Here is a 14,397-nt window from a genome sequence, read left to right as displayed (position 1 = left end):
AATGTGTTTTTTTTAAGTTTGTATTATTATTAGCGATGAATATTTCCACGAAGTTACCTGTCAAGTATAAAAAGTCTGCAACCGATTTATTTTCGCGAAGATAAGATCAAGACTAGAAAACTCTACTATTGATGATCTAAACATGTTGAGAAAATATTTTAGTTCAAATCATAAATAAATTGAAGGTATTGTAAGTCACTATTTCCACCACGTACATTATTTTCTATTTCTATATTACGTAGATGTCTTTTCTACCCGAATTAATGTTTTAACGATAATATAAAAATTACCTAATTAAATTAATAAAAAATACCGAAATACTGGTTTTCATTTCTTTATTTGGTATTGTAATCTCTAACTGAAATGTAGTACTTTGTAGTGTAGCTTTGGACTATTGTGACCGAAAGATTTTGTTTTTTGTGTTTGACATTTATGTTTGTTGACAAGTTTAGTGAATAAACAAACAAAAATAACTTGTGTTTTATACATTTTAACCCGCATATTTGCTTCGTAAACATAATTTTGTTCAAATTCAGCGCACTTTTTTAACAGCAATAATTAAAGAGCCTTTATGATTGATGAGTATTTTAAAAAATCTACTTACAATACAGCCATAATTTCATGTAATTTTCACAATCAATTACCTCAACATAAACACTTTAATACCTGTCTTAACAACGATCAACATTATAAAATATTGATATCTTCATAAATTTTCAACGAGGTATTTCGACTATTTTGCGACTCGATTAGGCTATACGTCCATTCAAAAAGAAGCCTCCTCCAAAGCTCCTTTTGTATGAATACTGTCGCTCTGCCGTAATTTCCTCGAAGTGGATTAGAATTCTTAAATAAAACTCGAAGCGGAGGCGAGGCGAGGCGGTGAGAAGGCACTCTCTTTCTCTGGTGCTGGCTGGTCGTCCTTTGAATAAATTACTTCGCGAAAATGTCGCCACATTCATTATTCATCGGGCTGACGTTTTGAATATTCGCGAAAATTCTTTCGCCGTGACGTCTGTCTTTATTTTTGTTGCTACCGTTTGTTGCCTACACTTAACCGTATTTTTTTATTTCGACGGAATATCATTATTACGGGACGATGTTTATTTCAGTGCCTCTGTAATGACGAAATCATGAATATTCAACACTTTATGTTTCCATCTTAATTATTGTAGCAAACTTTCAATTCATAACATTTTCGTAAATTAACTTAGTACCTAGTTGGTATTTTAGTTATGAAAAACCCATTCAATAAATAAGTAATTTAAAAAAAAACCTAATATGGAGGTTACTCCACAAATCCCTCATCACATCTATATCGACGTTTGACTATGTAACCCCATGACACCCAATAACGCCGAGATAACCCCAAATGTGTTATGCATGTATTCTGTATATAAAATAATTATAATAATTATATGCAATTATATTTTAATGGTGCGTTCTCACGTGGCAATGTTTATCGTTCAACTCCAACTGTATACATAATATTATGTCGAGACAGTTAAAAGCCAATTGATAAGACAAGTAGGAACTATATTTCAACAAAATGTGATCATTATTTTGCACTAGTGCACCATCATTCGAGTCACTAATTGCTTATCAAGTTGTCTAGACTCTAGAAAAACCAAATGCATGCCAAACGTTTACATGGCGCCATCTTGATTACGACTGTCGGTTTACCTGAAATCGATACGTGGGAATATTCATTTCGACTTCATGTTCAACATTCAACAGGTACTCGTATGTCACCTTTCGTTCGAACCCGTGCATGCTTCATGCCCGCTTCGTTTCATTCAGGTCGTGCGATGTCGCACTTGCACATTGCGCTATCGCTTATGTCACAATAATTGACAGCTCGAGGACTTATCTAATTAACACGCTCGGCGAGATCGACGTTAAAGTGTTATTTTTTCCGTTTCATACTAAACTCTTAGAATAAATCACGCAAAGATGTTAAACTGTCTTCTAGTTGTCATTTCCCCATAAACATTGATGGAGATAAATTTCCTTTGACGTACCTGTCAATTTTATATGCAAAAAATTAGCTAAACCAATCTCTAATTTCGTAGTTTGTGAGAAAATTAGTTTCCCCAGTGGTTCTTTTATATTTTTAGGGTACATCTATATTGAAGAAGGTTTTCTTCAATATCTTTGTCATCAAAATAAGAGGTAGCTGGATTTATTTAAATAGAGGCGGGTCTTGGTAGCTCTGTATGATGATGGCAGGTGGCTACGAAGGTATAACCACGAACTATGTACACGTTGTTCAGTGATTCCACCGTACCACAGGTGAAAGTGGGGCGATTAGCAATATACCTTTTTTTAAGATTGGAAAATACCCAACCACCCAAGAACTTTCATTTCAATGAATTGTAAAAAAAGGGGAGGTTCGGGATAACTAAACTGTACACTGTATAATATACAGTAAGACACTGTATTAAGTTTTAAGCATTAGGTTAAATCAAGATTACTGTTTTCTTGATATTTTGAAAAATATAGTGAGTACCTATAGGTACAGAAAATGAAATATTTATTCATAATCATGCCATCCTAAGTACCTGTAAATCGTTTTTCTATCGCTTTTTTATGATTTATTTATGTAGGTACTGCGTGATTATTTATTTTTATTTCTATAAGTCATATTTATATTTGGAAACCTCTCGAACAAAAAATATTACGCGAATTTCAACCATCGCTCTGGAAGCGTTTACCATCATTTATTCATATCTGAGCTTTACTTCCACTTCTGACAATAAAAGAATAAGTACTTCTTCTTATCTTCAAGATGGAAGAATATCAGAGCACTCCTAATTTTTTTTGTTTATGTTTGACAAACATTATTCAATGAAAGTCATACAAGCATTTTTTTAACAATTTATTTATAAGAGCACGATGAAAATGTAACTCTGCAGAAAAAATCCTTTCATAATCAACATACTTTGACCACCTATCGTGCTATTGTCACTACTATAAAAATAATTTCTTATTCTACTCATAATACAAAATATTCTATAATACTCACAATGGCGCATAGATTCAAATAAACACCTTGCTAATTCATTTGTTTTTCCATGTTGTATTTAAATGAATCGGTCCAGCAGTTCATGAAGAAAGATTAAATAACCTAGCACGAAAAAGAGCTAAAGAGAAAATTGTCTCTCCCACTAGCCGAAACAAATGAAAAAGCAACTCCTGCATTTAAATGTGCCGATGCGACATTTTGATATTATACTGCGCTCCATGTTGATTGAAATTTGTTGCATTCGAACTGTATACAGAGGTAAATTAAATTACATGTATTTTATGAATACCATCAAAATCATACGAACGTATTCGACGTGTTGCAGTCGGATGAGTTTAAATGTACGATCCGGCTATCAATTATTGATCTATATAATCCATATAAGGCAAGGCATATGTGTGTGAAAAACAAAATTACCAAAATTTTAGTCTGCCCTGAAATTTAGTCTGCCAGAATCATTCTAACTATAATGAACAGATAAAACAGATTAAAGTGAGGGAAAAATAAACTCTTACCTCCCTATAAATTACCCGCTATAAATAATTAATACATCATGCGTTAAATTGGTTGTAAGGTGAAATATAATGACAATTTAAGAGTACCTATTACCAATTGATCGTGATACAATAATTACTTGCGAAAGTAATTCCATATTTTACTATGTAATACATTAGCGCAATGAATATAGATTTCGGTACTGCTAGTGTTGTGTATTTAATATTCTTTAAAGACTTCAGCCAGCAATACTTTTATGGAACCTGCGCATCTATTATATACACAAGACTGTTATCGGCCGCTATCGGCGGTTATCGAAGGTAGTTTATAATATGTTTGTATTGAGGTATTATAATTGTTACAATAAGCCGTCTAAACAGTCAAAACTATCTATCTCCCTCCAAAAGTTAGCACAACCAAGAGAGGTTCTGTTAAAACATACCACTCAATGTAACAATTACAACTACCTAACTTATTGTGAAAATTGTAATACTTCTGAACTAAACTACCATCGATAGCCGCCGACAGTAGTCTTGTGTATAGAATAGATGCGCTGAAGTTATTATTAATTAACCAATATGTACGTAATTAATAAGATCAAATGGTTTTCAGCGGGTTGCGAGAATGGATGCTCACGTCACGGCCAGTGCAGTCTCGAGGCGGGAGAGTACAGATGCGTATGCGCCAGAGGATGGGCTGGGGCTGATTGCTCTACGCCACTGGAACTCATATGCGACGATAACACTGACAATGATGGCGGTGAGTAATATTATTTAAAAATATTATAGTGTATTCTATGCTAAACATTTATTAGGCATTTTTTTATCAAATTATTCTTTTATTTGGATCAATTTTAATAGAAATACTTAGTTACACATTACATTGCATAACCGTAGGTAACTTCTTTTAAAATTATATTATTATTAAACAACCCAAGAGCCGTTGCGTTCTTAAATTAATAACAATATAACTATGTAATAAAGTTACTTTTTACAAAATTTAAAACATTTTTTTAAATAAATATATAATTTTTAATCTCGTTAACATTGTTTCCTATGTTATGTGAAAGATATTTGAACACAGCATTTAAAATATAAAAGCATTCCATTAACAACCCCTATCTGATTTGAAACCACACTCCAAATTACAATATTGTAAATTTATCTCTACTTACCACAATACTATAAGGGTAGAATACATATTATTTCAAATTCGCTTTAATTTTTTTACAGCATTACTATCATATTCTTCTAACGTTTCCACCTAAATAAATGCAACGTACAATATACGAAGCTACTAGAAACAAATCCAGCAGTGTCCAAAACTATCGAAAGTAAATTTTAGACTGTTATTTATAGTTATTTTTGTATGTGATAAAATCGTATCTAGGAAAAAAGGAAACATCAACTAGACATTTAAGTACACTCGATTACAAATGTTTCAAAATCTAAAGGTGTAATTCTAATATTATTAAAGGTAAAGTCACAAGTTTGATAATTCCAAAATATTACGCCTCCATAGTGAACAAACATACTAGATACCAACTATGAATATAGGTACGTCATAATTAATCTAAATCACCTAAGAGAAAATATAATAACTAAAAAATAGACGCCCAGCGTCTGAATACTGGATTCGCAACAACTAGAGTGGGTATATGCTTCATGTCTTTGCACTCCGGCTCTAGGATGAAAATGATGCAAAATTAATATTCTAAAACTATTTTTTTACATATACTTACTTATTATCTGTCTATTTATTACTGCATATATTAATACAAGTAAATATCCGATTTTATGCAAGGTAATCATACAAAGAGGCGTATCAGTATTATAATAAAGAGTACAAAAAAGTGCAAAGTTATAAAACATATGCTATATGCTACGTACGTCCCATCTAATTGCGACGAAATTAACTACATGGTAGTTTTTTACACCTCTCTGAAGCGCTTCTCAAATTTGTTTTGATTATATATTTCTCTGCGCATCTATTCCATACACAAGGCTGCTATCGGCGGCTATCGAGGGTAGTTTATCATATTTATGCATCGAGGGGATAATTGTTACAATAAGTTAACCGTCTGAACTGTCAAAAAGTGCTATGTTTTAACAGCACCTCTCTTGGCTATGTTAACTTTTATAGTTAGTTTTGACAATTTAGACGGCTAACTTTACTTATTGTAACAAATTATTATATCTCAATACATAAAATTGATAACTACCCTCGAAAGCCGCCGATAGCAGCCTTGTGTATTGAATAGATGCGCTGATGTGTTTTCAAATGATTTATCTTCAATAAAAAAATGTTACATTCTTGTGAATTATTATTCGTTGAATAAAAAAAATGTTTATTATACTATTACAAGTTGTCATGATTTGCTTCTAATAGTTTCGATTTGTATATTTTAAGTGTTAAAAAATGTATTCTACCTCCATTGCAATAAGGTTGCATATTGAAAAGTATTCACAAGGTACTTCATAAGTACTTATATAATATATTATAACTTATTTACTAACTTACCCACTTAATTATTGAGAATTAATAATATGTAACGCTGTGTCCAAATATAAATCAATTCTTTACACTGATAAATTTTATTAATCTATAAAATATTTGTTGTCGTCATCGCGGTATAGACGGAACATCCGACTGCTCAGATGCAGAGTGTTGCTTTAGCCCTACTTGCAAGGAACACATCATGTGCCTTTCCTCCAATGATCCGGCCGACGTCCTCCTGAGGAAGCAGCCTCCCTCCGTGACCGCCTCCTTCTACCAGAGGGTCAAGTTCCTCATCGAAGAGAACTCTGTCCAATCGTACGCCCATATGGACGAATACTCCGAAAGGTAGGTGTCACATATGTACCCAACAATTCTTGGGTCACTTTATAGCCATGCAAATATAATGCCATTAATTAATAAAAAAAAAAACAACTCGACTTAGATAGTGTTTTGGTATTAACGTATGGGGCGTAGCTTCGCTCAATTTTAATAATTATTATTAACATTATTCGCATTTAGAATTTAGATAATTTTGAGACTGATTTTTACTAACCAATAACACTAAAAAAACGAAATAACAATATATCGACTTGTTGAATATAAGTAAGAAAGATTTACAATACTGATTTTTTTCATGAATATGTTGGAATGTTTTTAAAATTTTCCTTTTTGTAATGAATTAAATTTTGGTTCACCTCGGTAATCCACCTTGTTTTCTATTTTCAACGATCGAACAAATTTACTGAACTGACACGCCGTCGACTTCCTGGGTCGAAGGTATGCCCGTCCGCGGACTCGAAATCGTTGGGTCAGAGGTCTGGCAGAAAGCCTCCTCGATTTTTACTATCACAAAAAGTAGGACTTACGCGACGCGTATCCGGCAAAATGCCCTCGCCTCGATTGGTCCTCGAAGACCCTTCTGTATCCTATTCCCGCCCTCTCCGCTCTCGGACAGGACCCAATCCAAGATTTGAGCAGTGTTTTTATTTCCTTATGTTCATCTTCCGTGACAGAATTATTATTGTCTTGGAATATTTCATCTGGGGTAATCTTGTCTCGCTCTTATCTGGGTGCTTTCTCTCCGGGATGTTTGTGTATTGTCTAATGTTTCCCTTGTGTGCGTCTAACCTTTTGTCTGTCTCACCTCTCTGTTTCACACACCACATTTAAATTTTGGATAAAAATATTATAATACACGCGTCTGATTCTCTCTCTCTCTCTCTCACACCGGACGGAGAACGACGGGAACATTTAAGTGATTCTTTTATCGAGAAAAAAGTTACGCTTGCACGCACTTTCTGCTGTCAAAGATTATTTTGTCGTTATGTTTTTGTTATCAGTTTTGTATTATTATTATTATTGTTTGTTGATTTATTTTTGAGTTCCCGCAAAAGTAACATTGATAATATTGAACCGTGAATCGGGTTATGGTTTTGGAATATATTAATTAACATAGGCTGAGATGCAAAATAACAAACGGTTGAATGCGAGCCATGGTGGACACAAGCTTGCATACAAGAAGAAAACTGATGATAACTATTTTATTAATGATTAGGGCAACACTGTTTTTGTTGTATGATTATTTATGCGGCTGAAATTATTCAGGATCTTCGAAACAAAACCGAGATTTCAACATGGCGATCTTCATCGTTTCACATATTATATGTGATTTATTTTGTATTTGTGCCGTCCATAGTGATTTCCGCTACTTGTGTCTGTCATGAGCTTGTACAGTAAAAGTATATTATTCCTATTTATATATTATTATTACCATTAAACCTTATACCGACCTCCCTGCCCCGATATATTTTTAAAATTATCATTTGTGTTTGTTATTTACATTTTTCGTTTTTGTTTCGTTTTAATATATAAATACATATTATGTAATGACGTGTTATTTCCATAATAACGGCTGTGTGCGTGTGGTGTATGTTGACGTGTGAATGTGAGATGACGTCAAAAAAAACCAAGAATGGGTCGACGGTGGGCGGAGGAAGGAAATCCGCACGGAGAGCGCAAGGCGAGGGTGTCTCCTCGGACCTCCTCTTGCACCCTCCCGTTAGTTTCCCCCCGCCGCCCCGCTTTCGGTCCGGTAGCTATCTGTGTAGTAATATCTCTGTCCTGTCTTTCTGTGTGTCCCCGTGCCGCCGTGTGTCCGCCACTCCTAGCGAGTTCTGGAATTTCTTTACACAGTGGTAAGTCGTCGCCGGCCACCCCCCGTATCCGTATCCGTATCCGTTACGACATCTATTATCTGTTTTGTAATTGTCTATTATGTCTGTGTTGCTATCATTTCTCTTATGATTATATTATTCTTCTCACTGCCGCCATCATTATAATCATCATTATTTATCTGTTCGACGGCCCGAACGGTCGTCCGCTTGTCACCCGACAGCTTTCATCCCCTTCCCCCGGCCTCTCCCTTCGTTTGTTAATGTAATATTTTTTATTTATTTTTTCTGTATGTGTATGTAAAAGTATGTGTATGTCTCGCATTAGTTTATATTTATATATTTATATTAAACGTAATTCATTGATTGTCCACCACCTAACACACCTACACTGTACACAAATAGAGCCGCTGACTCCCGACTCTCCATCTACCGCGCCTGTTATCTGATCTCCTAATTCCTCTGTCAGCCTCTCCCTGGACCTAGTGACCCCCGTGCAGCTATGTGTAATGCGCACTCTTGTGTTTTGTGTTCAACATTATATGTGTCGCTCCATCTAATTTGTTTGTCTTGTCCACTCTGCTTGAAGTTCTTAGACCGCCCTCACACGCATACCAACACCGGCTACCGTGCCTGATAAACACGATCACACTCACATTGACACGGGTCCGAGGGTGGCTCACCCCACCCCGCCCACCGCGAGCGCTCTCGATCGGAAAACAGAAAAAAAAACTAGCGGAAATTCAACAAACCGGGCTGTCGATGCCCCGAGTGTTTGAACGTTTCGACCGTTTATACCAAAATTGACATTTTTGTTGCTACATCGGTGATGAGAGTACGGTGTTATTCGTTTCCCCGATCCATTTGTCTGCGTCTCACTGTTTATCTGTCGCCCCTCCTGCCCCTTTGTGTTTACCCTGGACCTCTCTTCCTCTCCTTTCCCATCGAAATCTTCCTGACCGATTTCAAACTTCAATAGCAGAACGCTGCTTCAGCGATTCTGTACTACCCATACAAAATCTCTACTCGAACGATATATTTTAGTCTTGTTGTTTTGGTTGCACTTTCAACATCGATCAGTAATCTCAATCGTCCCTCTATTAACTGCACTTTTATTTTTAAAATCAAACGTATGACTTGATATTTTTATTATTAACAATCTCGACCAACTCATGAAATTACGCTATTTCGACTTCATTGGTCATTTTTTTTAAACTACGAGTCGTTTTAATTAAATCCTATACGAATTTCACACTGCGTACGTTTTCCATAAATATTTGGCACATCAAAATCTACGGCTATATAAAATTAAATATTATGACAAATAAACAATATGAAGGTAAAGAGGTACACAACATTAAAAAAAAAAAGTAAAGCATAACTTACATAATATAAATATTTTGTACCTAATTTATTTTTATTTCCGTGGACAGCAGCGATAATATGTTGATAACTCAAAATGTCACATTTTAAGATTGCGCCAAAATTTATTTTATTTTAGTTACGGTTTTGATGTAATGAAAACCATAAGAATTAACAACAAAATTTGTGATTTTTTTGAGATATCAATATATTCACGCCGTGCATGGATTTATTGATTGGATAATTAAACAAAATACTATTCGTTAATAGGCACAACTTAATAGGTTAGCGTGTAAGTGTACATAATTCATATTATGATGTTTTAAAACTATGAAAAAAATATTTTATTCCGACTATTTTCTACAGTTATTAATATTTTTAGTGATTATGAATGCTTCTTCTTTTACTGAACACATATTATGTATCTTGAATTTAATTTTAAATTTATACAGAAATTTCGACTGAGCATGCAATACCAATCATTATAGTTAACTTTCCATGCTTGCATGCTATCTGTACAAACTTATAAATTATAACTCAATATAACATACATATATTATAATATATATATTATTTTCAAATGATCTCCTGTTAAAATAACAATACTTTCAAGTATCTATCCGAATTACACCCATAGACTAGCAAAACTATATTACATCACCATGCTCGATTATAAACAGATTTTTGTTTTTTTTACGAGAACTGGATCTTAGCCACTTGTTCAACATATTAGGTCCATACTCTGGGTCCAAACACAGCTTGAAAAACAACATATAAATTATTTTCCAGTCCCTGGATTCGAACCCGGGACTCACAACATTATAAACCATCGCGGGCGTAATTTATAATAATTATGTAATTATAATATAATTCAATATTTTTTTAAATATCCTTATTCACTTACGTAAGTTAGAGTTTTCCTTGTAAATAGTTATCAATGTATATGCTTGATTTCGGTTCGCCCCCAAAATTCGATTAAATAATTAATACAAAAAGTTTAAATGTCCTACGTATATTAATTGTGTTGATTCTATCTTGCAATATCAAATGGAGTAATTGTTTGGTCTATTAGCGTACCTATACAGTTTTTTGTTTTCATATAAAATAAAAAATATTATTGCCCATAGTTTAAAAAATCTGGCTACGTCTCTACAGAATCACTAATGTAACTAATCGATGTTATCAAATAAGATTTCTACTAATAAAGGACACTTTTTGAAATCAATAGGTATGCACTTGAACGTTTAAAATACGTAAATATATACATATAATTGGACATAGTTATGCAGAAAGTAGCCAGTCCATAAAAAATAAAAAAATGAGATATGATATAGATCAGATGGGAGAAGGTTTTCTCTACGTTCTGCCGCAAAAAAAAATCTTGAAATAAAATACTATTTACAATTTTACATACATTTTTAATATCATGTTGTTGCTAAAGTGCCATTATCTCAGCTCGACATTATTGTGGACTGGCTACATTCTGCATAACCATGTTCAATTGAGATACAACGTTTTTATTTAATATTATAATATTAACTTGCACCTACAATCTTTGTGATAACTATTTTCACAATCTCGCTGGAAAACTATTAAGTACATATACAAAAAATTTACCCATAATTATTTTTTTAACAACTAACCATATTATATTAACCTTACCAGGCATAAGACAATATAACTGGGTCATAGATCATTGACTGCCGCGGTCAATTAAATTCAAACGAAAAACTAATTTATATTACAATTTATTTAACGATTTTTTAAATCTAGGGGGGGCTCCAAACCTGTCAGCGCCCCGTGTTTCCACGCACTTAAAACCGTCACCGATTGAGATACATTTTAAATGTAAACTAATGATTAACGCGTTGTCATTGACAAGGACGAAAGACGGTTTCTTTGCGCATTGGATCAATGTCGATATAACATAAAATAAATTCGGAGTAGGCAGAATTAAATATAAAACTTGCTTGTTTAAAATTAGTACAATAATAGTCCAAAATCTTTTGTCCTGACGTACTATTTACATAATGTTAATACTTAATACCTATGCGTACCTACGTTAAGTTTGTAGTTTTATCTGAATAAATAATTGGTTTGTCAAATTGGACACGTACGAGGCAGCCGAATTCCATCGCCTTCGGACATTATGGTATTAATAAGGGGCACTTTGACGAAAGTTTTTGACGAGATTTTAGCGTCTCTCGCCTGATTACATCTCCAATCTTGACTTTCAGAACTTGGGGGTCGTGTCCCCCGCCCGTCTGCGGGCCCCGGCCTACGAATGACGACCTCTCATTATCGTGTCAAATGTCGTGCCGAAATTGAATTTAGACCTGACAAGTCTTGATCATAATGGTTCGTTTAGATTTGACTGCGATCTTAATTTAACGTCTAGATTCTACAACGATAATATTTTATTCAGATCATTATGCAAAAAAAAAAATTTACGCATCATTACTGTAAAATTTTCAAATATATATTGAGTCTGAAAATTTCAATTGCCAGACAAAAATGACCTTTATGATTTACATTCCTTATTTAAAATAAAGAACACTGGGTAGTAAGTACGTGATGTATGTACGTAATAAGTACGTAAAATATTAATGGTATAACATAAAACTAACGTAACATAAAAACAACTACATGTACTAAGTAATAATTACAGGATAAAAAGAACTTTTTATATACAACGTTTTTAAATTTTCTGTTGAATCATATAAACTTGACTTACTAGCTTAAACGATCGAAAAAATTTGTACTTGATAGAAATACTACTGAAATGTCATTTTGATTTCCATTGTAACGCACGTATATATCAATAATTTAGTTGCTAGGACCACAGAATCCTAGCAACCAATAATAGTGAATTGGAGTACGGATTTCTTCCGAAATAACTTTTCATACAAAACAGAATAAACTGAAAATTAATTCAATTCTACTTAAAGATGGCTAAAAGTATTAAAAAAATGCATTGGCACCGTGTTCTGATATATTCTAAAAGTTACAAATGTTACAATATTTGTACCGGACAAATAAGAATACGAGCTAATAAAAACGTTGTAAAAATAAATAAAAAAAATAACTTTATTTTACAGATGCTATTGTATATTACACGTCATATCACTCATGAGTAAACAATACCTCGTATGCCACATGACACTATTTGTACATGAAATGAAAAAAATCTATATAATATCTATGATTCCATAAAAATTATCACGTATTTTTCCTATCCTACTATTAATTTTAATAGTGAAATACAACAAATTAAAAAAAAAATGCATTAAGAGTGACTAAGTAGAGTTTTCTTCATCTCGTGTTTTGTAGCATACGAGGTATTGTGAATATACATGAGCGATATGTGAATTGTGCATAATATACAGTTTGTCGTCCCGCAGTTCATCGTGACCTGTTGTGCTGCAAATAGGTGAATGACCATATAGCATTGAGATAAAAAAAAATAACGCGTTGTTCATGGAGCATCTCACAAGTACCTACTTCCTCGACTACTTTAGAATCATTCAGAAATCTGTATACATATATATACGATAAAATTGTATTTCTAATTTAATTTCATTTCATTTAATTTTCTTGTATTTCCCTTATATTACAATGTTTTTTTTGCGTATTTTTAAGTGCTGTATTTATACATGAATTTGTACTCAATGCTGTATGGCCATCTGTTTCTGATATAATAGCTCGCGTTGAATTGTTATACGGTGAACTGCATAGGTACAAATTTTTTGAAATTACTTTTTAATCAATTTAATTTGATAAACTTAGTTGTAAATTTATTACGGACGATAGGTACATACTGGTACGCCTACCTATTTTTAAGTTAATGACCACCAAGTAAATCCTGAATTTTCTTTTAAATAAGTTGTAAATATATACTATTTAATTAATTTTGTTAAATAAATACGTTAAAGAAAATCATTCTACTGTGCAAATTGAACCTTTATAATGTTTATAATTTATGTAATATTATTTTAATAAACCTGGAACAAGGTTGTTAAACATATGTCTTAAATTATCACTAAGTCGTTTCGCAATACAGATTTATCTTCAGAGATTTTTTTTTCACGGGCGCACTGAATTAAAAACAAGTTGAATTGGTACTAGAAGCCTATTTTACCACGTTTTTATTAGCTCGTATTATTGTTTGTCCGCTACAGATTTTTTATTGTGTGTCTAGTATAATTTTTTTTCTTGTTTGTGCAAGATTTGTATTGGACGATTGAAGATTTTTAACTAACTTCCCGATTAGCTAGACATTTGAAACTTTTAGAATATATCAGAACACGATGACAATGCATTCTTTTAATACTTTTAGCCGTTTTTAAGCAGAATTGAATTCATTTTCAGTTTATTCTATTTTGTATGGAAAGTTATTATTGTTGGTTGCTAAGGGGGTCCTAGCAACTAAATTATTAATATATACGTGCGTTACTATGGAAATCAATATGAAATATCAAAATGACATTTCAGTATTCTATATTTATTCAGTATTTCTATCAAGTACAATAAAAAGTTTTTATTAATACATAGAATTGTCAAGTTTAAATGATTCAACAGAAATTTTAAAAACGTGGTATATAAAAAGTTCTTTTTATCTTGTAATTATTTATATGTTATCATAATTATTTAGACGAGTCACGTAAAATCTCAAATAATAGTAGATTATCCAAGTAACCAAAAAAATGTGAAAACACCGCCATTTTGTATTGTATTTACAAACTATGTTGCCAACGTAGTATTTTCTATAAATAACAATTCAGGCTTATTTCACGTTCGAAAAATTCTTTAATCATTCCTTATATTATGTATAATTCAAAACCGTTG

The 14,397-nt window shown here is 32.8% G+C and overlaps 1 protein-coding gene across 1 annotated transcript in view; it reads left to right on the top strand.

The window, feature by feature from the left end:
* Ten-a (Teneurin-a transmembrane protein) overlaps positions 1-14,397 on the top strand; it is a 105,615-nt gene that overhangs the window by 53,122 nt on the left and 38,096 nt on the right. Inside the window, 3 exon segments of the mRNA XM_085958669.1 lie at positions 4,133-4,279; positions 6,157-6,364; positions 8,188-8,214. Of these exon segments, the coding sequence (XP_085814795.1) occupies positions 4,133-4,279; positions 6,157-6,364; positions 8,188-8,214 (382 nt within the window).

The sequence above is a fragment of the Rhyacophila brunnea genome, unplaced genomic scaffold (genome assembly GCF_057557595.1).
Source record: "Rhyacophila brunnea isolate RB1 unplaced genomic scaffold, BYU_Rbru_1.0 scaffold_8, whole genome shotgun sequence".
In the NCBI taxonomy this organism is placed as follows: Eukaryota; Metazoa; Arthropoda; class Insecta; order Trichoptera; family Rhyacophilidae; genus Rhyacophila; species Rhyacophila brunnea.
Note: the sequence above shows the minus strand (reverse complement) of the source record. Positions and strands in the feature narration are given on the sequence as shown.